The sequence below is a fragment of the Lycium barbarum genome, chromosome 12 (assembly GCF_019175385.1).
Source record: "Lycium barbarum isolate Lr01 chromosome 12, ASM1917538v2, whole genome shotgun sequence".
In the NCBI taxonomy this organism is placed as follows: domain Eukaryota; kingdom Viridiplantae; phylum Streptophyta; class Magnoliopsida; order Solanales; family Solanaceae; genus Lycium; species Lycium barbarum.
Genome location: NC_083348.1, coordinates 96,957,783 through 96,984,679, shown reverse-complemented (window position 1 = coordinate 96,984,679; position 26,897 = coordinate 96,957,783). Strand labels below are relative to the sequence as shown.

The window sequence follows — 26,897 nt, the reverse complement described above, 5'->3', positions numbered from 1 at the left end:
ATATATATTATATGCATAAAAATAGTGCAAACTAATAATGTCCAAAAGGGTGAGCCCCATACTAAACAACACCAAACAATATAAAAAATAAAAAAATAAAATAAAAAAAAACTATATAAACCATGGGTTTAGACCCATGCTTCGTCGTCCGTTGTCCCTTAAAAAAAAAGGGTGGCCCCCATACTAAATAACACCGAGCAATAAAACAAAAAGGAAAAAAAAAAAGTGGAACTCACCATCTTCAAACTCATTGGAAAAAAAAGTGGACCATATATTATCAAAATCAAGCAATATCAAAAAAAAAAAAGTGAACCCCATATTAAAAAAAATATAATGTTAAAAAAAAATGCTGGCTTTGTATTCGTAGCAAACACTAATATAATAAAGTTTTAGATACGTAGCACAAACTACAATGTTATATTAATCGTGCTTTGAACATAGTATATGCATATATATTATATGCATAAAAATAGTACAAACTAATAATGTCAAAAAAAAAGTGCACCCCATAAAGGGTGGAACTCATACTAAACAACATCAAGCAATATAAATAAATAATAAAAAAAAGAAGTGGAACCCACCATCTCCAAATTCACTGTAAAAAAAGTGGACCCCATATTAACAAAATTAAGCAATATAAAAAAAAAGTGAACCCCATATTATAAAAAAAAATAATGTTAAAAAAAGTGCAGACTTTGTATTCGTAGTAAACACTAATATACTAAAGTTTTAGATACGGAGTGCAAACTATAATGTTATATTAATCGTGTTTTGAACATAGTATATATATATATATATATATATATATATATATATATATATATATGCATAAAAATAGTGCAAATTAATAATGTCAAAAAAAAGGTGCACTCCATATTAAAAAATCAAACAATATTCATGTAATTTCCAAAGTATCTCATTAAGTCAATAATGATGGATTCATTGCCACGTGCGTATCAATCCATTAGTGGGAGCAAATGAAATTAATTTTCTTCAAAAAGTTAAGTAGTCAAACCATACAATATTTTTTTATATATTAGCCTGAGATCTAATCTAGATATTAAACTGTTGTATTTGCTATTCCGCCATGTCATTTATTTGTTATGTTCACTAAAATAAATATACTTAAAATATTTATATTTTAAAATAAGATAGAATTTAATTACTTTTTTATTTTTATTCTTACTCTAATAAATATGAAAAGAGATTAATGTCGTAAAAAAAAATATATCAAATGGAGATCAAATAATGAATAATGTAAATTACTCAAATTATAATTCTAATCGACGTTTTCTTAAAAACCATGCAAAAGACAACATGACAAGTAAAATGAGCTAAACCGAGAATATTTACCAAAAATTAAAAAATAGTATTTCTTCATTTAAATAGAAAATCAATTTCTACTTTATTTCATTTTAAACATGTAAAATTAATTTAATAATTTGAATTACAATTATCCAAATCAAAATTTGATAAAAAAATAATAAGTGTTTTACACCTTTAAATTAATCGAATTAAAATTGAAAGTATCAACTGATGCTTAAATATTGCTGTTGTTTTATCTCAAAGAGAGGAAAATAGTTTCCTTTTAAACAAGTATTCTCTTTTAAAAAATATTAATAAATTTTCCGATTTTGTATTCGTAGCAAACATTAATATAATAAATTTTTAGATACGGAGCACAAACTACAATGTTATATTAATCGTGTTTTAAACATAATATATATTCTCTCTCTCTATATATATATATTATCACTATTCAAAGATAACTACATCCATGTACTATAATCTAAAGTGTTGGGCCTGTGCGCGGCATGGGCATAGACCGTCTAGTATATAATGAAAGTGCTCTAGCATTCACTTGGCAAGGTACCTTAGGTTTTCTCTTTCTTGTTCATTTTTTTTTTCTTTCTGTAAATCTATTTTGAAGGCGGGGTATCCACTTTAATTTTTTTTAAAAAAAAAAAGAAAAGAAAAAGGAGAGATAATTGAAACCATAGTTCTTACGGGAACAAAAATTAAATAAGACCAACAGTAATTGATACTATAATACGAATTAGATACTACTATGCCGTTCTTTTAGAATTTTTTTGCGTGCTTTTTCTAAATCAACTGTGAAGGCGAGACACCATAGAGTTCATATTTTCTCCACTATGGAAGGCCCCCCGTCAATCCACGCCGTGTAATAAAGTTGCTCATTACCGAGACAACACGTGTAAACACGTGAAAATGAGATGCAAATGGATGGGATGACTATTACAGGTGAATAGTATAAATTTCAATTACCCATTTTTGAAACTAAAATTAACATCATTCGACTACATATTTAACAGTACACCAAGAAGAAAGGATGGAACGTTATTTTGTCCCCTCCACTCTGTCACGAAAAAGGCAAAGTTTAGGGGAAAAAACAAAATCTTAAAAAGTTTATATGGACAAATTTAAAAGCAACATGGAACGTGATCTTTATAGCCCCAGCAGTAATTGTCATATCCCCTCATCATCGTTCCATTAACGTGGAAAAAAGCCCCCAATATCATAAAAGTAGATTCTCACTACCCCTGTGACATTCTGTGCCTTTATGCGTCCGTAGTTGAGACGTTTACATTTTTATTTTTATTTTTATTTTAAATCAAATTGCTTATCTATTTTCCTACTCAACTTGAATTAACATTTTATAATTTCATATCCGGTTAAACACAACTAACTGTAAACAACTAAACATAACAAAATCTTAATTCCAGTGCATAATTATAGAAAGTGCGGGCTAATGCTCACATCACCCACCCCAGTCCACACTACAACAACCAGATCTTGCAGCAAACAGAAGCTTCTCTTTACTGTCTTTTTCTCTCTTGAGAATTCTATGTGGAACAAAAATCAGAGATGAATTTGGGAAAAGAACAAAATAGAAGAGAGACCTTCAAACTAATACCATGAGAGCAGTAGCTCTAAGCATCTTCTTCATACTATCACTGCATTCATCTTTCACATCTCAATTTCAAGATTTGGTTGCCAAGGAAAACACCAGGAGAATTCTGCATCAACCACTCTTTCCAGTTAGTTCAACGCCGCCGCCGCCGGCCGAGCCGGTCAGTTCCAGTCCAGACCAGCCTTTTTTTCCAGAAGTCCCAACTGGGACTACACCAGATCAGACACATCAACCACCATCAGCTCCAGCTAATGGAAATCCAGTGTCAAACTCAGTTGCCACGCAGACTGCAAAGCCAGTCAAGAAAGTGGCAATTGCAATATCAGTTGGAATTGTTACCTTGGGAATGTTATCCGCCTTGGCATTTTTCCTTTACAAACGCCACGTCAAGCACCCTGATGAAAGTCAAAAGCTAGTAGGGGGCAATTCTCAGAGGATCAATGAGGAATCAGAAATGCCACCTTCTACTTTCCTTTACATTGGGACAGTTGAGCCACCCGCTAAGACATCATCTGTGACTGAGTCCAATGATGCTAATGAGTCACCTTATCGAAAATTGAGCTCTGTAAAAAGATTGGATACTAGGTATAGGCCAAGTCCTGACCTTCAACCCCTTCCGCCACTGAGCAAACCTCCAGCCCCTCCTAGTATGAATTCACCAACTGCAATGTCATCATCCGATGAGGAGAGTCATGACACTGCATTTCATACTCCACAAGGCTCCTCTGTTAGCAATGAAGAAGGTTATTGTTACACTCCGAGTTACCCAAGCAGCAACAAGAATTGTGTCCCTTATTCAAAGAGAACTTCTCCAAGATCACGCCTTTCTGATTCATCCCCTGATGTAAAACATACTATAATACCATCCATTAAGCAAGCTCCAGCTCCTCCACTTCCACCGCGGCAACAACAAGGGGGTCAGTTGGAACAACTTCCACCTGAGCCTCCTTTGCAGTATACTAAGCCGGAATTGCCATATGTGCCAAAAAGGGCCAAGTTTTCATCAGCACCTCCTCCACTAGATATGACAAGGCTTCAATTGATAAGCAACCAAGCCCAACAAATATCAAAAACACCACCACCACCACCACCACCACCTCCTCTTCCTCCTCCTCCGCCCCCACTTCCATTCTCAACACCCCGTAAACCGGAAGGATCACAAAGAAATGTTCCTTCAACAGCTTACCCTCAAATGGTCAAGACAGAATCAAGGAGTCTCACTCCAAAATCAACACCAGGGAGTGAGAAGACAAGTTCTTCTGAAGAACAAAATGAAGGTTTCAGTTCTTTAGAAAGACATGAATCTGGCGATACAGATCCATCCAAGCCCAAGTTGAAGCCTTTGCACTGGGACAAAGTGCGAGCAACCTCTGATCGAGCCACAGTGTGGGACCAATTAAAATCGAGTTCCTTCCAGTAAGTAGATCATCAAATATACTATGGTTCGATTAATCAGCAACACTAATATCTTACCAAAGAAGTACCTTTTGTATTGCAGATTGAATGAGGACATGATGGAGTCACTTTTTGGATGTAATTCAGCAAATTCTGTACCAAATGAAGCAACAAGAAAATCAGTCCTTCCTCCAGTTGAGCGGGAGAATAAGGTACTTGACCCCAAGAAGTCACAGAATATTGCCATAATGTTACGAGCATTGAATGTAACTAAGGACGAGGTTTCTGAAGCCCTTCTAAATGGTATGTAATCTCTCATATTGGTATTCAGTATCTTTAACATAGTTCAGGATCTGTCCAAACAAGTGAAAGTGCAATCTTTTTCTGCATAATGTAGAAATGGGTAAATGTTGGTAGATAACAAGCATAGGCTTAGCTTCTAAATTGTGTTGAACCTTTAGATTGGAGAACATTTAGAAAGTTGAATCAAGTCCATTACTAGAAATAGCCAGTGAGAACTTGCATTTTTCATATGGTATTTTTCCTTCCTGCTTCCATTCTCTAGTGTAATGAGAAAGCCATTTCAAATGCATATCTTTCTAGTTCTCCAACTGTAAGTTCCTAATGGCAGTTGCACCATAGAGTTCAAGCATCCAATCCATAGTAGTCTCAAGAGTTTCCTAATACCATTCGGGGTCTCGAAGAATAATCAAATTATCTCAGCAGAAATAAAGAAAGCTTTCCTATTGCAAAGGTGAAAGCTTTCCTACAATAACTCCAACCTCTTCAGAAGAGCAAGAAAACAGAAAATAACAGATATCCAAACACACGAGGTCCTGTTGAATTCAATAAACACTTTGAAGCATTTTGACAGAGCATCCCTTCATCTTTTATAATGTTTTCAGTATTCCTCAAAACTTATATGTGCTTCATCTTGTCAGAAAATATGTATCCAACTTAATAAACAATTTTATCTAGAAGCAGCATATTATTTTCATTCTTACTTAATGACTTAGTAAATCTCCCTGAAAACTGTAACAGCATTTTGCTGAACCAAACTTTTAAGACATGCATGTATATTGACCGTCAGTATATTGTCTCAAGTTGTGCCATCTTTTGAACAAAGAGGCTTAATCACAGCAAGTGCACCAGAGGACATCATATGCCATTACGAAGCTAATTGTCTAATAGTTAGGAGTAATTAATTGCATATTTTTCAGTTCTTTATATGCCAAAAAAATTTACCTATGACACCAGTACATTATCACTCAGGAAGAACTTTTTTCAGCTTCATTATACATGGAATGTCTTTTGGTGGTGCAGGAAATCCTGAAGGACTAGGGCCTGAGCTTCTGGAGACTTTCGTCAAGATGGCTCCAACAAAAGAAGAAGAGATAAAATTAAGAGAGTACAGTGAAGAAGCCTCAAAGTTAGGGCCTGCAGAACGATTCCTCAAGACAGTGCTTGATATACCTTTTGCCTTCAAAAGAGTAGAAGCCATGCTTTACAGAGCAAATTTTGATGGCGAAGTAAATGATTTGAGGAAATCCTTCCAAACCTTGGAGGTACTATCGACTATCTATTTAACTTTGTACTGTCTCCGAAGAGCTTAAAAGTCATTTGTATTCACATGTTAACAATACATCAATATTTTTTATTAGGACAAAATTCTGATGCTTGTTTGCTAAATGGGACATTCCATATGCGACCCACATAACCATTATAATGGCAAGTTCTTCCACCAACGTACATTAAGATTGACTCCATTAGACTATGATACCTCAAGAATTGTTCAGATGTACCCTTATCCTTTTATTATCTCGTTTAAACTCCTCCTTTAAAGAAGTATTAGTATGGCTCATGACTGTGATTTCTCAGAATGGTGTTACATAAATATGTTATATATTGATGTCCCGGTTAACTGCACTAAAACTTTTACATTGGCATTCTTTGTGCCTTAATTTAGAGTTGAATTTAACACTTTCAATGAGATTATTAGCATGGATTACCTCTCTAAGAATCTTGACTACAACAAATTATTCCACTGGTAAACTTGAGCCACTCTTGAAGAAATACTGCACTAATTACCTAAAATACATTAGCTAGGCTAAAATTTCTTTCTGCACCTATACCTGGATTTAGACTTTCCTTACAATAATTTAAAAGAATCATAACAACTCTGCTGCATTGCACATCATATGAACAGGTAGCTAGTGAAGAATTGAAGAATAGTAGACTATTCCTCAAACTACTTGAAGCTGTTTTAAGGACAGGAAACCGCATGAATGTTGGAACTTATCGTGGTGATGCAAGAGCTTTCAAACTTGACACTCTTTTGAAATTAGTAGATATAAAAGGAACAGATGGGAAGACGACCTTGCTTCACTTTGTGGTACAGGAGATTATCAGGTCAGAAGAGCTGGATTCTGAACCCCCAGGCGACGGTCTTTCTAATAAAGTAGACATCAAATTCAAAGAAGTGGATTTCAAGAAGCAAGGTTTGCAAGTTGTTTCTGGATTAAGCAGAGAACTTGGTAATGTCAAAAAAGCAGCAGCAATGGACTCAGATGTGCTGGGAAGCTATGTCTTGAAGCTTGAAGTAGGACTTGATAAGGCAAGATCAATTTTACAATATGAAACGGAAGGTATGCAAGGTAGCTTTTTTGAATCGATGAAAGTATTTCTTAAGGAGGCAGAAGATGGAATAGTGACGATAAGGGCAGAAGAAAGAAAGGCCTTATCTATGGTCAAACAGGTAACAGAATACTTTCATGGTGATGCTGCAAAAGAGGAAGCTCATCCCCTCAGAATATTCGTGATTGTGCGAGACTTCCTCTCCATATTGGATAATGTGTGTAAAGATGTTAGGCGGATGCAGGATCATTCAGTGGTAGGTGGTGCAAGATCATTCAGAATAGCTGCAACTGCACCACTCCCAGTCTTAAACAGATATAATGTGAAACAAGGAAGGAGTTCGGATGATGATAGCTTATCACCATGAGATTTATGTGAAAATAATTCAATCTCATTAATGGACAAGTACAGGAGGAGCATGAAGACGGGGAAAGTAACACTAGTATGAAGCAGTCTCACATCTTCAAGGAGACATTAACATTTTGGTGCTAGCAGGCAAAGATAGCAGTCAGCTCCATGAACAAGAAGTAATAAGTGTAGGAACAGTACAAAGAGCAGGCAGTCTATACATCAAACCTTCACAAAGATACAAAATATTAGAAAGCGGCATTCTAGGATTGCATCAAACAGGACTAGTTACTCATAATCAACTTTCAGTGCAGACGAATCGATATGGGGTTAAGGGATTATTCCTTCTTTTTGTTTTTCTTTTTCTTTTTTGTCTTTTGAGACGAATATAGACCTAGGCACAGTCCTGTTCATTTGTAAACATAGTCAAGAGACATAAAAGTAATGCTAGGCAACATGATAGTCTAATCTTGTTTTTGATAGTACCATGCTGTAATGCAAAGAAATTATTCCTTTTACTTTATAGAATAAACATTCTTTACGCCTTTGTCTAACTTAAGTCCCATACAGCTGTTATAACCAGCAGATTAAGTGGATATTAGGGAAAGATTGTTGGGGTATAGGCCCCGCAGCCACTAATAATGCAAAAAGATCCAGTAAAAACTAAACAAATAAAGCATTTACTCCACCTAGTAAACTCTTTGGATATACAAAGCCCTTCCTGATGTAGACAGGTGGATCCAACATATATGCAGTGGATGTAAGTGCATTAACTGTTGACTTGGACTATTATACATGTACATAGAAAACTAACAACAAATTTCGAAGATATGTATGTATATTTAACAGGTGAATCCAATGCCTTTAAATTCTATATCTGCATTATGTAATGGTAAATGGTAACTACATCAATGATCAATAGCAGTAAAAATGCATGGTAGGCACACCAAATGACTGTAAAAATGCATGCTTTACGGCTGTAAGCCTGGTTAATAATTGTACTAGTTCCATATAGTATAAAAAATAGATATATGAAGGGATCCGAATTTACATGTATCCGTCAGTGATTGAATGTGAGTAATGGTTAAGGGTACTTAGAAAGACATACCCAGAGGAGCGCAGGTTCCTCAATGGCTAAAATTCGCCTTCATCACAGCACACAAATATGCGTTTCTGTGTTGAGTAATGGCACGACACTGATTTTGAGAAACAGATTTCCCTCCACAAGAGGCACCATTTCTTTCTCCCGGCGAAACATTCCAAGTTTGACAGGTGCAATTCGCCGTTCTAACTGGCAAAATAAACTCTTTTTTTTTTTTTTTTTTTTTTACCTTCCTTTTTATTTGTGGCACTCTGTACTTTTTAATTTGTTCTAAAAAAATGCAGAAACACTAGTAGCTACAGAAATATCATTGCATTTTTCATAAATTTTAAAAATCTTTTTTTCTGAAGCTCCGTACCTAATTAAGCAGTGTCATGTAAAATAAAACTGCAGGAGTATTCTATTACTACTATTATTACTCCTTTCCTCTCTTATTTTATTGTACAGGACTTTGAATTAAAGTGATCCTTGAAAATGTAATCTGATCGTAATTATGCATTTGAAACTTGAAAATTGTTACTGTTGTTTTATAAAATGAAATGACATTAGACATTTGCAATGTTTCAAATGATCAAAAGAATACAATATAAATTAAGATTTGGATTGTCTCTTTTGGCACAGGATTTGGAGTTCACGATTCACAAGTTCAAGTAGTTCCCAAACTCTTCGTTTAACAGTCTGAGAGCAGTGCAGCTCTTCAGTATGTTACCCTTGGCAGTTAGTTACATGATTGTTAGTTGAGATAGAAACTTAGTCGGCTATCGAGCTCAAGTTAGCTGAGTAATTTAATTGTCATTGATCTTAATAAAAAGTTACAATGAGTTGTACAGATACATTGTAGAGAAAGTGTAGCTTGACGCAAAATTCCATATTAGTAGTAAAAGATGCAATGAATTATATCTATTTAAAGAATGAATTCAATAAGGTACAACAATGATTGGTTATATTGCACATTATGTGGATTCGAATGAGAAGAATGGAGCTCCAGAAATGCTCTTGGATCTCACTATCTTTCTCACCAATATTCTCCATTTCATTTCATCCTTCTTGTTTTGTTTTCTGCGCTTTTGCTTAAAATTTCTGCATAAATATCAAAAACAAAAATTAGTCAACCTATAAATATGATGACTTCTGATTGATAAAAAACACTGATCTTCCGTGTTTGTTTCTTGCAAGTAAAAGAAAAAAATATTAACACAGCAGACCTGCACAAAGGAACCCTACAAACATCCGAATTGGCACAAAGACGAGAATGCAGTTCCAAAACTTGCCACATTCTCTTGCAGTGGATGCAGCCACCCGGGACTCTCAACTTACACCCGGCAAAGTGACGAATGAGCAATTCTAGACCCTTGCACGCCGCATAATGGCACGGTTCTTGATCCTCTTTCAAAACCTTATCGTGGGGACCAATTGTACGACAGCCATCTTTGCATATGTGAACCAGAGCTTCCATTGCCTCATATAGCTGCATATAGATTTTCCTCTCATTGTTCTTTCTCACTCTTTCCTTTTCCTTCTGCAAACAAGTTTTCGTAGATTTAGTATTAAACCAAAAAGTAAAAAACACTTAAATCGGATAAGAATTAAGATCCATTTTGTCCATATGGGGGATATTTTACTTACAATATCTTCATCAATTACAGACTTCAAAATCTGTTTTTCAAGCACCGGGTGGCTATGTTTCATTGCTTTCCACCCTTCTGTGGCAGAAACAGGCTTCAGATTTTTCAGCATAAAACGGTGACAAAGAAGGCTAAGCCGGGAGGCATCACACAAGAGTGCCAACTGGAAGATGTCAACCACATTTTCCGTATTTAATCTTTGCTCCAACTGCCACTCACATTCTCGCTTTAGGTGGGAGACTGCATATGCATGCGATAGCACCAACAGGCTCAGCCCATGCTCCTTCATTTTTTCTTCCTCATACCTGCAAAGTGAAGAATGAAAATAGAGATGATCAACCTAGTAATTGTAATTCAGATTACAGATTAAATATCTATAGCTTCATTAGGATATTATACTGCTATCTCAAAATTAATTTGGGTTCCTTATAACTTTGTAAAGATTAACAGATCACAGTGAGAACGTGAGACAACTAGCCTGGATTAAATGTCTTGCCGTGAAAACATGACAGCTATAAGAAAGTTATGTTAAATTAAGATAACTGTACAGTAAGAGAACAGACAATTTAACAGCATTATTGACCTACATGTGACCCCTAGAAATATGGTTAAAGAATTTTGAAGCCAAATAGGCACGTGGAGGAACCAAAGCACACAAATGATGTCAAAGGAGAATCATTCTACCTGGAAGAATACAAGAATCTGATGAAAACTTGAACAGCCTCAGCTGGAACCCCACTTATAGAGATGGATCGCTGATGACCACAACGACCATGTCTTCTGGATTGTTTCAAACTCAACATGCTTTTAAATACTGGAGAATTGATACCCTGTTCACATACATCCAGAGATCAAAAACTAATACATACTCCTTTTCATCAACTCAAGTGAAATTGAATATTAGTGTGTCTAGGGTATGGTGAAAATTTTTTCTTTCATGATTTCGTCTTCCATTGATTCGATGAATAACAACAAAAACAGAATAAATGAATCATGTTTTATGAACCTAAGGAACTATTAGACAATGTTGTCTTCAATACTCAAAATAAATAATGTCAATCTTTAATACTCAAATGTATGGCCGTAAACACCATATGTCGAGATAAAATGTTCTATACCTTAAACGATCACCATATGCATGTCGAGATAAAATATATTTTAAGGAAATTTTTTACAATTGTCATACCATGTACAATTACCACACATAAAGATAAATTATTTTTCGTACAAATCTACTCTACACGGGCACAATTGTGTAAGGAACTTACCAGAATACTAGCATGCGCATAGAGGATGCCACCGTTATCTGTGTTAATAGAGACGTCGGCTCTGTAACCTTCATCAAAGAGGCAATCCCACGTATTCTTTGTAGCTGTTGGTGTGTAGCAGTATTTTCTCACTGCTGATTTCCTGGCTACAAATGCAAATGTGTTCTCCTGCCGGCTACTTGTGAAAGCCACTGGCAATGGAGGCGGGTTTGGCAAGGTTCTCACCCGCGGAGATTCCTCATTTTTCTTGTTCATTCGCTTAACTATCCTTCTGCACAATTTAAAAAGGTAAATCACCATTAACAACGTGTCAAATTGTAGATTCAAGTTTATAATTTTTATGGGGAAAAAAACAAGATTTCATGATCCATTTGTACTTTTATATGGCATCAATTCAACACGATTCCATTTCCACTAAATAACAAAACCCATATTTCATTTATCGGAAATAGCCTCTCTATCAAAAAAGTAGGGGTCCAGACCCCGTTCGTGGGATTACATTGGGTATTCTTTTGTTGTTGTTGTTGTTATAATAAAACCCATAATTTACTTCTCTTCCAGCACCGACACGAGAAAAATCTAAACAGCTTTGAATTCTTTTCATTTTTTTTGTTCTGATAATTGCTGCTCCTATCAGGCATAATTTAAAAAGCTGAGTGCCACATAATGTATGGGGAATATTCGACTCCTCTAATTCATCCAAGAATGTGAACAATTGATTTTGGGAATAAATGAAAAAAATTGAGGGTTGATAGAACTTTAATCAATGATGAATGAATCAATCAATTTGCATGGCATTACCTTGTTATTCACCTACCAGAGGTACAATACGAAGAAATTATAGGGAAAAGCTTCAATGTACAAATCCCCTTTGATCTCTGTCCTTCCAAAAATTAAAAAAGGAAACTTTTCTTTATCAATCAATTATGCCTCGGTTCCAAAAATTCTATCTGATATCTGGAGATTATAATGTACCAAAATTATCACCTTTCAATCCAATCCGTCAAAACCCAATTGTTACAGAAAAAAAAAACGTTATGGCACGACTAGTACCAAAAATATGTTAATAAGAATTGCCTTTGCAGTCACCGGCAAAAAGCCAGCCGCTTATGGCAACAATTGGGAGATTGGATCAAAAGGAAATCTTATAGAGAGAGAAAGAAAGAAGGAGAGTAATGATGAATATGGAGGTTGATTATTTAAAGGAATAAGAATTGGGTCCAAATTAGGAAGGGTTAATTAAATAATGAATTGATAAAGATCTGTGATGATGTGTATATGTGTCAGCTCCTATGCGATATCGATGTTAGCTTTCGTTGACCATTGCTTAATTAGCCAATAGGATTAGCCAAAGACCGAGTGAATCTATTTAAGTCAAATCTAATCCAACCGAGTGGTGCTTTTGGAAATCATTATTACTCGGCTGATTTGATTTTGTGAATACAAGATTAAGCTTGGACAAACTATTTTTTTTTTTTTGTAAGTTTTTTATATTGAATTGTCACTCTCACATAAAAAGTGATGCCAGGAGAGAAATAAAATTTTTACTATTGACAAACCGAATTGAACCAAACTAAAACACAAACAGATACCTAGGTTTTTGTTACTCTTAAGTTTTGACTTTAACGTGATAGAAAAATAATTTGTGATTTTATTTATATTGTAGATAGAATTTAATAATTTTAATTTGATAAGAAATAATTTTATGACTTAAATGTTATAATATAAAATATCAAAAACCATATGTGAAATGAATTTCATAATTTTGGGATCATTGTATGTAAATTAGTGCAAACAGTAGAGTACAAGTTAATATGTAAACAATGCCCTCTTCACGAGTTTTGAGTCACTATATGTAACTATCGGAAGTTAATATCTAATTAAACCATCCACCCTTTCACTTCACGAGACGTTAAAATCTTTACACTGTAAAAGTTACTTGAGTACAAGAACTTGTAGCTGAGAAACTGTAAACATAAGAAAAGTTAGTACTTGCCTTTGTTATAGCTGCCTGAAAATTAAATAGAGAAAAACGTAAATTCAACTGACTCAGCTGAAAGCAACACAAATACTATTAAGAAAAAGAATGAAAGGAAAGAATGGGGAGAGAACAAGCTTCCACGACTTAACAAGATCCATCTTACGTCAGTGAAGCACATTTATTTTTTTTGATTTTGGAGTGTATTATCTTGGGCCCTTTGCACTTTTTCCCTTATTTTAACTCCTCCAATACCTATATGGGCTCTTCCTCAAAATGTTAGCGGACATTGAATACGTTGATTCTGCAATCCAGTTTTGTATTTGTAAAAATATTTTACTTTTAAATAGTAAGACAGATGCAGAATTACAAATAGTGCATATGGATATTATTTTATCAATTACAGTATATTTTATAGTATACTGACGCACCACATGCAAACATTGTAACGCTGTCAATGTGCATCATTGATCTTTGAGGAAACTCAAGAGTCCCACCCCCACACAACTCTTAGCTTGCTTTTGATATCGATATCACGCGTAGCTTCTAGTATAAAATTTTAAATTTTCTGCTATTAGGAGATTGTACATCCTGATCTTAGGCATATAGGGGCTGTATTGGGTCAAAATCCAGAGCAAGTGGTAGTATCAGGTGTAGACACGTGGCAATAATGACAGGTCAGACGTGAGTAAGTAATTAGGCGACGCCTGGGTGAGTTAATGTGTCCGGTCACGGGTCTTTCTTGGCTCACAATCTCCGAAGATGGAGACGTGGATCCGAAGAAGAGTGTTCGAGTTCGGGTTACCGGCAGGCAGGGGCAGAGCTACAGTGTAACGTGGGGATTTGGCCAAACCCAGTAGCTTTTGCGTAGACGCTGTACTAGAAACTCCAGTAAATATATATATTTTACATACAAACCCACATACAAAGGCAAGCGGATGGTTTAGTGGTTTGTGCGTGGCTACCAAAGCCCTTTGTTTCTCCGCGATGTGTGTTCGAATCCACCTGTGTCATTCTTTTCAATTCCTTTTTTGCAGATAGCTCACTCCTGCATTAGTTTTTCCCTAGGCTTAACTTGTAAGCTTCTTTTCTTTTTCTTATATGTAGGTTTTTTTTATTTTAAAAAAACAAAACATAAAATTGATAATTGAGAATGACAATGCTTATATTTGTATAGTGTTTAAGTAGTTTGTCGCTTTTGTAACTGTATTAAATATCGGTACTTGTTCGTTAGTTTGACGATTGTTATATATTAGCTTGAGGTCGTTCTCCTATCTTAAAAATCCAAACCCCCAAACTTGAAATTCTGGCTTCGCCTCTGCCGACAGGGTGGAAGCTCAGCAGGCAGCCGTTACAGAAGATCTGTGGATCCCCTCCAGGCGTTATTTGGCCAGTATGATTGGCATTCATTCGTCATAAAGAAGGCGTGATTTATGGATCGCATCCCTCATAACTCAGCTATAAATAAAGAGTCATATTGTCATTGTAACACATTCTAATTTCAGCGGGCAAACAAGCATAGTACAAATACTTAGCAATTTCTTTAAGCTTTCTTGTTCCTTATTGTACTTTCTAGTTCAGTCGGGAACCTTCTCTGGGGACTTCAGCTCACAGTAACACCGGAGCCTAGACTTACCTTGTTTTCTATACAATTAAATCGTCTTTCATAACTTCTTTTGTTAATTTCTATTTATCATCTTGTCAATTTGGTTATCTCGATCTGTATGTTCATAAAAAACGTATATAAATTTACCTGTATCGCCGGACAAACAGTGGCCAGTAGCCTTTATGCCCTACCAGGCGACCAGAACTCAATTTATAATTTAATGTCCAAATAATCAACGTCCAATTTGCGCCATTTAATAGAATGTAGACAACAGATAGAAATAACTGCAAAATTTGTATCCAAAATAATAAAGTTTTAACAACATACTCTTAAAACATCTCTTTAACGTTAGACCTTGTGTCTTTTTGTTAGATTATTTTGTAATTATTTATAAGTGACATTTTATTTTTTGAAAAAAAAAAATACTCGATGTCTAATGACAACTCTGAAACATAAAACAAAGCTTCTCATAATAATCCCAGAATATCAATTATTGCAAGATCAAATATTAATACTCCCAAAATACAAAATCAAATTTTTTTCTGGTATTTCTTATTTTTATAGTAAAGTTCTGATAATAGCTCTGGCCACATCACAAAGATCACGCACGACTGTGTTTAGAGCAGTGGTAGGTGACTTACTATCACCGAAATTTTTCTCACATTGATCTGCATCACCATAAGATCCAACTACTGCATCTTCTGCAAACTTTGGGTTCCCTTTAGTCAAAGCTTCAGTTGCTTCTGGCACACCCGCCTCTAGAACGACCTATTATAAAAAAGATAGAAAGACAAAATTGAAAGAAAGCTTTAGCCTTTTGATGCATGAAAATGTTATTATCATGATTATTCAAGATATAATAAATCCACTAGTACAATGCAATTTAACTTTTTGAATTTTTTTAATGAAGGCTCGTACTAATAGGAGGACAAAATTTTTCTTATCAATCAGTCTGTTTGAATAGGTATATTAGTTTGAATTAAGAATTCGATTTAAAATGAAACTGATATCTTGTTAAAGAAATAAATTTCAAAATAAAAAGTTATGTCTTTTATTTTATATAGATATAAAAGGGTGAAAATCATTTCCTTCCTCCAACTTTGCTTCAAGAACTAAACACCTCCCAATTTTAAACAATTAACATTCCCCCTCCCCCCAATCTCATTTGAACAATTTAAATATCTATTTTGCCCTCTAAATTATCAACCTTTGTCTTGTTTTGCTTGTTAAATATTATGATTTTTTCATTGTATTTAACTTGCATAAAAAATAAATACTTTATTTATGGAACAAAAATGTAAAAGATAGATTTCACGCACATATAATTTTGATAGAATAAAATAATTGAGTACACAAAAAAGAATTATATGTAAATGTCTTACTGTCCTGATTTGTTGCCCCAGAAAGAATATTTCTTTCTATATTTAGAAAGTTGACAAGTCAAATATACTATGTCCTGATTTGTTGCCCCAGAAAGAATATTTCTTTCTACATTTAGAAAGTTGACAATTCAAACATGCTACGTGACAATTTTAAAATCAGAAGATTCAAGGACATTTTAGTAGATTGCCACATCTTTATTATAGAACTACAAGATTCAAAAGTCTATTTTTATTTCTTAAATTTTGTTCCCAATCAAACTAAAGACACTTAAATTGGACTGAGAGAGTACCTTGTAGTTGAATGCACAATTCTTCAAAGGGACAATCCAGGCTGCCGGAGGATTAGAATGTCGTAACTTGGAAATGGAGGTTGCCGCCTGCGCTGCCTTAACTTTGATGGCATCCACAATTATCAGCGCCAGTGTAGATACATCCGCACTGGGACTGCGTGGGTCAGCCAGTAAGGTTTTGAGGCACAACTTTTCGTTGGGTGTGTTCTTACAAGTGTTTTGTACTAGATTCTTATCGGCACTTGTTTGCACTACTAAGGTCACAAACAAAGTAAGACAAACTAAATTCTTCATCATCTTGAAAAATGCTAAAACAAATAATGCTAACAAGCAAGTTTTCAGGCTCTTGTGGAGTCAAAATGAGACTTTTTTTTTTTGAATTGATAGTAAACATTAACCCAGGATCTCTTATATAAGTAGTGATGTAATGTTACTGGATAATAAGAAATTAATGTTAGATTACACCAAATAAGGTGAGATATTTAATATGAAAAGTTGAGATTTATAATTTATTGCAGAATTGGGAAGAATATTATGTTTTTATCTATTAAGTTAAACATGTTGACTGAATATAATTGCAATGGATCTTTTGCTTTGACTCCAGCAAAAGATGTCATGTCATTGAGTGCAAAATACTAGTATAAGTTTCATGTAAGATATGTACTAAACGGCTAGGGGGGGGGGGGGGGGGGGGGGGAAAGCCCAAAAATGCCTATCAACTATAAGGAAAGAATTTTGCCTCCATTTGAATTTAGTCATAAATATGCCCTTATCTATAATGGAATAACTCAGATTTGCCTCATATTATGAAAAATAACAATTTTGTTCTCCGTTTAAATTTGGTCAGAGATATGTTCTTACCGTTGAAATACTTGGTCAAATTTATACCTCAAAACTAATGAAATTCACTTTTCTCAGTCAACCCTTTTATTATAGGGTCAAAGATTTATTTGACTTCTATTTTCTAAAACGACGAGAGGAAGAACAAAAGGAAAAGGAAGAAAATAAAGGAAAAGAAAAGAAAAAGGTAAGAATAAAAAAGGGTAAACAAAAACGAAGATTAAGTGAGAAGTTCTGAAATTTAGCAGTTTCAGCATCAAACATAGTACCTTCTTAGACTCCATTGGAGTTCGTTCTAAATAAAAATATCAAACAGCTTCATAATTTTTAAAATGTTGTCGATCTTTTGCGTGTATCCAACAGACAGAACAAGAAGAGCCACGCTTAGATAGAGAACTGAAAGCTTAAAGCAAAAAAATTCTTCATCAACAGGTAAAGTTATAATTACATGACAAATCCCAACAAATCAGAAAAATGCTAAAGCTGTTTGAAGGAGTAACACTATTCTATGTGCTAAAATCAAGGTAAATCAGATGATGCTTGAAAGCCTTGGCTAGACAGTGCTTCAAAGTGTTAGGATCCTGGATCCTCCTATTCTTTGTTGTTGTTGTTGTTTTTTTTTTTTTTTTTCTTTTTTTTTTTTCCCTCTCAAGCAAAGAAAAACCTGGGAAACATAAGAAATTTTGGGATCTTAGAAGTTACAATTGTGTTACTGAGGCTGCAACATTCAAAAAACTTCATTGTCCTATTGAGTTTTCGTGAGCGGATTGTACAAAAAGACATGGTACCTTCAATTCACTACTTCATACCTCAAACCTTTTTAAGCCTATTGCAACAGGCATGCTCAAGAATCCGAAAAATACACTAATGAACCATTGGCCGAATGAGATTGGTGTTGTGCTTGCAAATGTCCCCAGATATTCTATAATTATGATTTGGAACACAAGTGTTACGCTGAGAACTGTAACAAATACATAATTATCAAGCATTCCTTCCCAAACCTCAACTTTTTCCATCTCTCGGGAGTTCACTTCATTGAAGAGCTGCAAATAAGAATAAAAATAGTGTAAACCACTAGTGCTTCTCTTACACCACTATCTTACTTCCTGGAGAAAATAATTGCAAAGGTCTTTCAAATTTTTACCTGGCAAAATACAAATGTGTTGAAGATTATTGTATTGAGCGTTAGTGTAGCATCAGGGCCATTTAGGCGAAATAATGCCATTCCATTTGACTGAAGAAACCATATTACTAGGAACTGATATAAGGATTGTCCCAAGATATTCCGCCACATCACATTACTTATAAAATTTCCTGACCTGCCCACCGGGGCTCTTTCCATTAGTCCATCATGAGGAGGCTCTGTTGCAAGGGCAAGGGCTCCCAAAGTATCCATGATCATGTTAACCCACAGGAGTTGAACAGCAGTAAGTGGAGCAGTCCCTGAAGGATATTATGAGCAGAAGCATGATAGTTAAGAATAATATTTGGGTGCCTATGGAACAGAAATAACTGAAAATCTAAATCGCTTTAAAAGCATAGTACAAGAAGAGGAAGACTCCTGACCAGTGAAACAAGCTGACAAGAAGTTGACAACCAATGCAACAATATTAACAGTCAGCTGAAACTGAACGAATTTCTGAATGTTTATATAGACTGAACGTCCCCATTTGGCTACTGTCACAATTGTGGAGAAATTGTCATCCAGTATGATGACATCAGCACTCTCTTTGGCAACCTGAAACCCGAGTCAAAGTATATCAGAATAAACGTACAAATTAACCACTCAATGTAGCAAACTTTGCCTTGTTTAGTCAGTATAGATAGATGCTCGCCATCAGATAGATTCAATCTTTTATATTCTCATCTTAATTTACATCAAGTAGTTTCGATCAGCTAAGAATAGTGAAAACAAATTTCTCAAAACTCTTTGCTGGATACAACTTATTTCATTAGACTTGCAAATAGAATATTTAGACCAGTCATCTCAACTGTCAAGCCTTAGAATAAGTATGTTGTCAACCAAAGAAGAGGCAAACTTAAAAGAGCACTGGCGAAAATCCCAAGCACTTAAAGACATAAAATGCTTTTTATTTCTTTTTGCTATTCAGCAGTACTTATTATCCTCCAATTAACTGTGCATGTAACTGCAATATCCAATGAGAATTTGGTACTCAAGTAAAACGCAAAACACTCAACAATTTAACAACTTTGATTGGAAAGGACTGACGAGAGATTATATATTTACCTCAGTTCCAGCAATGCCCATAGCAAGTCCGATATCTGCTTCATGTAGTGCAGGAGCATCATTAGTTCCATCACCAGTTACTGCTACCACTTCATTAAATGTGGTACGCAATTGCTTGACTAACGTGTGCTTGTCTAGTGGTGAAGACCTAGCCATCACCTAAAGAAGTAAAGAGGATGTAGTCAAGAAAATAGATTACACAATGAATGAGCAAGGAACTTATGTAAAGATAATCTGTAACAATTTCTCCATTCTCATTTGTAAACCAAAATGATTGAAGTACCTGAATTTTGGGAATTAGGTTTAGCATTTCCTCTTGACTCTTCTCTCGGAAAACTGGACCTTCAATGGCAATACCAGCATCAGTCAGTATACCACATTCCTTAGCTATGGCTGTTGCTGTATTGATGTTATCTCCAGTAACCATTCGAACAGTGACACCAGCTGAACGACAGAGCGCTACAGATTCCTTGACTCCAGGACGAACAGGATCCTTTATACCTACAATACCTATGCAAGTGTACCCAGAAACTGGAATATCAGCATTAGGGGAAAATTCTTTTTCCAGCTCCATATATGCAAGACACAAGGTGCGAAGAGCTTCACTGGCGAACTGATCAATTGTGGTCTTCAGATGGTTAGTGGATGTTTCATCCAAGGGAACAACCTCTCCACTTGAATTAATTACCTTGTCACAGGCAGCTAAAACTATTTCGGAAGCACCTTTTGTATGAGCCCTTAAACCTCCTTCAGGAAGCTCCAGCACCACACCCATGCGCTTCTTAGTAGAGTTAAATGGCTCAACTTTTATGAGTTTCCCAACTTGTCGTTCTGCCTGAAAATTTCCACCAAGTGCTAAACCAAATTGCAATATAGCAGTCTCAGTTGGTGTTCCCAATATGTCAGGTTTCCCGTGCTTGGTAGCTACAACCTCTCCTCCAGTATTGTTAAAAATTGACTGAAGTAATGTTTTTAGTACAGAATCCGGGATTTCAGAACAAAGGGAGGATGCATCACTCGGCTTATTCACATCCTTGACATTCATACAGAAGCATGTTTTCACTACAGTCATGCGGTTGGTTGTTAGCGTGCCAGTTTTGTCACTACAAATAGTTGTAGCAGAGCCCATTGTCTCACAAGCTGCTAAATGTCGGACAAGTGCCTTATCATTCATCATCTTTTTCATGGCAAAAGCAAGGCTCAATGTCACAGCGAGGGGAAGTCCTTCGGGAACTGCAACCACTACAATTGTAACTGCAATTGCAAAGTATTCCAATAATTCTCTAGCCTCTCCTGCAGACCAGCTCCAGTGGGATCCCTCTGTCAGTTTACGACTATACATTTTCTGCACAAGTACTGCAAAAGTCACAACAGCAAAGAAAAGGCCTATTTTCCCGATGATTGTTGCCACTCCATTCAGTTTGACTTGTAATGGAGTTTCATCATCTCCACCTTCACTGAGAGTTGCTAACAGTTTTCCCCACTGAGTCCTCATCCCTACTGTCGTTACCAACATCTTACAAGACCCGTCTTGGACCTTGGTGCCAGAAAGAAGAAAAGGATTCTGAGCAGTGACCATCACTGGCTCACTTTCTCCAGTCAAACTGGACTCATCAATTAAAACAGAAAATCCTGAAAGAAAAAGTCCATCTGCAGGGACTTGATCTCCTATTGCGAGATGAACAATATCACCTGGAACTAGATCATATATAGACATCTTTTGTCTGTATCCATTCCTAGTAACTTGGATGGAAATTTTCTTTTTCTCTTTATCCAAGTCTCTGAACTGCAAAGATTGACGATAATCACCTGTTGCAGTAATAAAGACCACCAACAAAATACTAGCTACTATTCCAAGACCATCATGAGCCCCATCTGACCATCCCTCCATTGCAATGCCAACAAGTAGAGAAACAAATGCACACGCACCAAGGATCATGAGGGTCATGTCTTGAAGGGCTTCCCAAACAAACAACCAAAAGCTCCGAGCTTCACTTTCTTGGAATTTGTTAACTCCAAAAATCTTTTGTCTGCGGTTTAGAGCACTATAATCACGCGTAGATAGCCCATCGGTACTTGAAGTAGCCAGTTTATTTGCAATACCATCCGCTCCACCATGAAATTTCACCTTTTTCAGATCATGGCCTTCAACTATGGATCCTAGCTCTTCCGCATCAATTTGAAAACCAGCTTTTGTAACTTCATCAGGGACGGTGTAGTCACTTACTTGCACACCTGCAAGTCAGAAAATTAACCTTAAGATTTTCCCACGGAATAACCCTAATAAACCGAATGTTAAATTGAATTTCACCTGATATGAACTGAAATGCAGCCTTGGAAACCAAAACTGCTACCCTTAGTTTCTCCTGTAACACATGAAACATAAGGTTCTACAACATTTAAGAACCAGCATTTTGTTAATGACTCTGTCGCTTCAGTGCACAACACAACATGATAGTAACGTCAAATCAGACCAAGTTTTAATACAATTTTGAGATAGCAAGACACTGATGCTGCAAACTGGCAAGCACCTCAATGCAACCAAACAATCAAGATGAAATCAGGCAAGGAAAAATTTTCCTTTTGAAAAAAGAAAAATTCTACACGAAACTTTTAAAAAAGGATCGATATTATAACATAACAAATCAACTGTGTTATAAATGTAGATATTGCATTTCATCAAGTTGCCTAGTTATTATATCAATCAAATCAAATCAATTATTTCTCAATTCCTTTATACAAGCCATATACCATGGTAAATAGACATTCGAACAATCAAGCTACACAAGCATTCTAGCTCGCGTCCACTTAGAGCAAATGGAGGTTTTGGTGCTTTAGTGGACATATTCTATGTCAACTCCTTTATTATTGTATATAATACAAAAATTAATCAGTGATACACATTACTACTATATAGAAGCATGGGTTAAAACCCATGCTTCGTCGTCCGTTTAACTTAAAAAAAAAAAAAGTGTGGTCCCCATATTAACACCAACCAATATTAAAAAAAAAAAAAAAAAACCAACCAATATTAAAAAAAAAAAAAAAAACACCAACTAATATTAAAAAAAAAAAAAAGTAAAAAAAGTGGAACCCACCATCTCCAAACTCACGGAAAAAAAAAGTGAATCCCATATTAAAAAAAATAAACAATGTAAAAAAAAAGTGTAAACTTTGTATTCGTAGCAAACACTAATATAATAAAGTTTTAGATACGGAGCACAAACTACAATATTATATTAATCGTGTTTTGAATATATATATATATATATTATATGCATAAAAATAGTGCAAACTAATAATGTCCAAAAGAGTGTGGGCCCCATACTAAATAACACCGAGCAATACAAAAAAAAAATAAAAAAAAGGAAGAAAAAAAAGTGGAACTCATCATCTCCGAACTCATGGGAAAAAAAAAACGGACCCCATATTAACAAAATCAAGCAATATAAAAAAAAAAAAAAAGTGAACCCCATATTAAAAAAAATATAATGTTAAAAAAAAAAGGGCAAACTTTGTATTCGTAGCAAACACTAATATAATAAAGTTTTAGATACGGAGCACAAACTACAATGTTATATTAATCGTGTTTTGAACATAGTGTATATATATGCATAAAAATTAAAAAAAAGTGTAAACTTTGTATTCGTAGCAAACACTAATATAATAAAGTTTTAGATACGGAGCACAAATTACAATGTTATATTAATCGTATACAATGTTATATTAATCGTGTTTTGAACATAGTGTATATATATATGCATAAAAATTAAAAAAAAGTGTAAACTTTGTATTCGTAGCAAACACTAATATAATAAAGTTTTAGATACGGAGCACAAATTACAATGTTATATTAATCGTATTTTGAATATATATATATATATATATATATATATATATATATTTATATTATATGCATAAAAATAGTGCAAACTAATAATGTCCAAAAGGGTGTGGGCCCCATACTAAATAACACCGAGCAATACAAAAAAAAACAAAAAAAAAGGAAGAAAAAAAAGTGGAACTCACCATCTCCGAACTCATGAGAAAAAAAAAAAGTGGACTCCCTATTAACAAAATCAAGCAATATCAAAAAAAAAAAAGTGAGCCCCATATTAAAAAAAATATAATGTTAAAAAAAAAGTGCAGACTTTGTATTCGTAGCAAACACTAATATAATAAAGTTTTAGATACGGAGCACAAACTACAATGTTATATTAATCGTGTTTTGAACATAATATATATATATATATATATATATATATATATATATATATATATATATATATATATATATATATAGTGCAAATTAATAATGTCCAAAAAAAAAAAGTGCACTCCATATTAAAAAATTCAAAGTATCTCATTAAGTCAATAAAGATGGATTCATTGCCAAGTGCGTATCAATCCATTAGTGGGAGCAAATGAAATTGCTTTTCTTCAAAAGGTTAAGTAGTCAAACCATACAGTTTTTTTTTTTTTTTGCTATTCCGCCATGTCATTTATTTGTTATGTTTACTAAAATAAATATACTTAAAATATTTATATTTTAAAATAAGATAGAATTTAATTACTTTTTTGTTTTTATTCTTACTCTAATAAATGTGAAAAGAGATTAATGCCGCAAAAAAAAAATATCAAATGGAGATCAAATAATGAATAAGGTAAATGTCAAATTATAATTCTAATCGACGTTTTCTTTAAAAACCATGCAAAAGACAACATGACAAGTAATGAGCTAAACTGAGAATATTTACCAAAAATTAAAAAATAGTATTTCTTCGTTTAAATAGAAAATTAATTTCTACTTTGTTTCGTTTTAAACATGTAAAATTAATTTAATAATTTGAATTAGAATTATCCAAATCAAAATTTGATAAAAAATAATAAGTATTTTACACCTTTAAATTAATCGAATTAAAATTGAAAGTATCAACTGATGCTTAAATATTGCTATTGTTTTATCTCAAAGAGAGGAAAATAGTTTCTTTTTAAACAAGTCTTCTCTTTTAAAAAATATTAATAAATTTGCCGATTTTGTATTCGTAGCAAACATTAATATAATAAAGTTTTAGATACGGAGCACAAACTACAATGTTATATTAATCGTATTTTGAACATAATATATATATATATATATATATATATATATATATATATATAACCACTATCCAAACACAACTACATACACATAGATGCATTATAATCTAAAGTGTTGAGCCCGTGCGCAGCACGGGCATCGACCGTCTAGTATATAAACAAGAAACTGATGGTAGAAGAAACAGAGAGAGTACATGATTGGTACGGCGCATGGCAGCAGCCTCATATCGCTTAGATAGATTTGCAGTGAAACGAAATCGACGTTTTGGATTCTTGACTACACCACAAAGGCTCCTCCATCGCCGTAGCATCTCATCCTCGGAGTGCTTCGGCTTCACTCCTCCAAAATTCTCATTCAAATAGCTCTCCATATTTTATTAGTCCTTCCTTTATTCTTCTCCGTTAACTTACTACAAATATAACGCAATAAATAGACGAACCGTTACTTTCATAAAAAGGCAACGCATTGGGAAATAAACAGTAACGCGGTGAAAGAGAAAAAGACAGGAAAGTTAAATGGACGTAAGAAATTTCCACGACATTGTGATAAACGAGTTGGATAAGGAATATAGTTACAGAAACAAAAGTAGAAAAACATGGTGTGTTCGGGAGCTTTATGGAGACAATGAGAATAATAAAAGAATTAAGGAGTAGTGAAGAAGATTGATCCGAGTTTTGGGTGAGAGAATTGCTATGAATACTTGGTTCAACATTAATGGAGCTTCCTTAAGTCATTTCTTCTTTTGCATTAAAACGGTCCTTCTTTTCGTTACCTTGTTTTATGGCTTAGTTGACCGAAATGGACGGGGGTCATATGTTATGTTTGATCTACTTAGTCGATTGGGTAATGCTAAAAAGTCTATTAAGGAGTAGTAATTACGTGAAATGAAAAACTTAAATAGTGGGTATGGTCCTTAATTAAGACAAATTAATTGAGGTACACTCGGTTAAAGTTGTGGTGCTTCTCTTACGCGTTTGGCAGACTCAGAACCCATATCCCTTTTTGGTTCTCTTTTTTTTTTTTTTTTCTTTCACTAAAGCTCTTCTTTAAACGATTGGTCAGTCACTGTCATGTAACTTGTCATCAAGATCTATAGTGGCATGCAATTTTAACATGAAGTTTCGGATTTGATTTTTAGAATTAAGAAAAATTCTAATACAAAGTGCTTTACCGAATCTTATGTGTGGTACAAATTCGGATGAATTTGAATTCCAAAGCACATATAGAACACCCATCGAATAAAAAATCTATATCTATATCTATATATATATATATATATATATATATATATATATATATATATAGAACAAGACAAGCATGTAATCAAGAACCCTAGTCCAGAATTATCTCCAAGTCCAAGGATGTCACCAGTCCATAGTTCAGAAGAATGAGATATGGTAAATTTTCAGAATAGTGCATTTCAAGATTCACAAGACCCAAACGACTACGATTCGGGAATGAGTTTTGATTCAATTGCACTACATAATTTAGACACGTAAAAATATATATATATATATATATATATATATATATGTGTGTGTGTGTGTGTGTGTGTGTGTGTGTGTGTGTGTGTGTGAAAAGATCAGACAAAAGTAGTGGAGGAAATAATCATGATGAGACAAAAGACTGAAAGATTCGTTGAAACGGCTAGAAGACATCTGCAAAAAAGTAACTTTAATAAAGCAGCTACAGTAAATGGACAGATCAACTAGCGGACAAGAAGATAAAGTTTTCTTTTGAAAAAGTTCACGTGATGATGGGGCCCAAAGAGCACCCGGCTGAACTCAAAAGATTCTTCAACATTTTGAAATCCGAAGTTGAAGTCCGCCAAGACACCTATAAATAGCAGCATTTGTGGAGAAGCGAAGACATCACCAACAAGAGCTACAACCACCTCTCTCTAGAAAACTTCCATATTCCCCTTCTCTTTCATCAAATGCTCCAATCCCTTACCCAGCCAAAAACCAGTGTAATATAAACTTCTATTGTAAAATAGTATTAAGTTTTTTTTTTACTACCCCCTAGTGTGAAGTAGTTTTTGGGGTTCCCCGAAAGGGAAACCTCCCTCCTTCTTCAAAACATGTAAGTTTATTTACTATGTTTTCTGTACTAATCTCCCTACTATGTAAACAATCTCCCTACTATGTA

General features: G+C 34.5%; 4 protein-coding genes across 6 annotated transcripts; 1 reads left to right on the top strand and 3 right to left on the bottom strand.

Moving 5' to 3' along the window:
- Positions 1-2,669: 2,669 nt before the first annotated feature.
- Positions 2,670-7,863, top strand: LOC132621923 (formin-like protein 6). Its single transcript, XM_060336400.1, has 4 exons — positions 2,670-4,348; positions 4,431-4,630; positions 5,651-5,892; positions 6,534-7,863. The coding sequence occupies exons 1-4, from the start codon at positions 2,937-2,939 to the stop codon at positions 7,326-7,328; spliced, it is 2,649 nt and encodes an 882-aa protein (XP_060192383.1). The 5' UTR covers positions 2,670-2,936; the 3' UTR covers positions 7,329-7,863.
- Positions 7,864-9,188: 1,325 nt separating this feature from the next.
- On the bottom strand, positions 9,189-12,511 carry LOC132623539 (BTB/POZ and TAZ domain-containing protein 4-like). 2 transcript variants are annotated; one of them, XM_060338320.1, is made up of 6 exons: positions 12,122-12,511; positions 11,305-11,575; positions 10,721-10,866; positions 10,038-10,341; positions 9,617-9,930; positions 9,189-9,491 (listed from the first exon to the last, which is right to left on the bottom strand). In XM_060338320.1, the coding sequence occupies exons 2-6, from the start codon at positions 11,557-11,559 to the stop codon at positions 9,365-9,367; spliced, it is 1,146 nt and encodes a 381-aa protein (XP_060194303.1). In that variant the 5' UTR covers positions 11,560-11,575; positions 12,122-12,511; the 3' UTR covers positions 9,189-9,364. The 2 variants fall into 2 exon arrangements, with proteins under 2 accessions (XP_060194303.1, XP_060194302.1); XM_060338319.1 differs by having other exon boundaries at positions 12,106-12,509.
- A 2,803-nt stretch (positions 12,512-15,314) lies between these two features.
- LOC132622861 (cell wall / vacuolar inhibitor of fructosidase 1-like) lies at positions 15,315-16,952 on the bottom strand. Its single transcript, XM_060337534.1, has 2 exons — positions 16,561-16,952; positions 15,315-15,656 (listed from the first exon to the last, which is right to left on the bottom strand). Exons 1-2 carry the CDS (start codon positions 16,855-16,857, stop codon positions 15,447-15,449), a joined length of 507 nt encoding a protein of 168 aa, XP_060193517.1. The 5' UTR covers positions 16,858-16,952; the 3' UTR covers positions 15,315-15,446.
- An 839-nt stretch (positions 16,953-17,791) lies between these two features.
- LOC132623266 (calcium-transporting ATPase 2, plasma membrane-type-like) lies at positions 17,792-25,919 on the bottom strand. 2 transcript variants are annotated; one of them, XM_060337997.1, is made up of 7 exons: positions 24,943-25,919; positions 21,960-22,038; positions 19,932-21,883; positions 19,649-19,807; positions 18,967-19,138; positions 18,545-18,843; positions 17,792-18,443 (listed from the first exon to the last, which is right to left on the bottom strand). In XM_060337997.1, the coding sequence occupies exons 1-7, from the start codon at positions 25,117-25,119 to the stop codon at positions 18,204-18,206; spliced, it is 3,078 nt and encodes a 1,025-aa protein (XP_060193980.1). In that variant the 5' UTR covers positions 25,120-25,919; the 3' UTR covers positions 17,792-18,203. The 2 variants fall into 2 exon arrangements, with proteins under 2 accessions (XP_060193980.1, XP_060193981.1); XM_060337998.1 differs by having other exon boundaries at positions 21,960-22,014; positions 24,943-25,917.
- Positions 25,920-26,897: the final 978 nt, after the last annotated feature.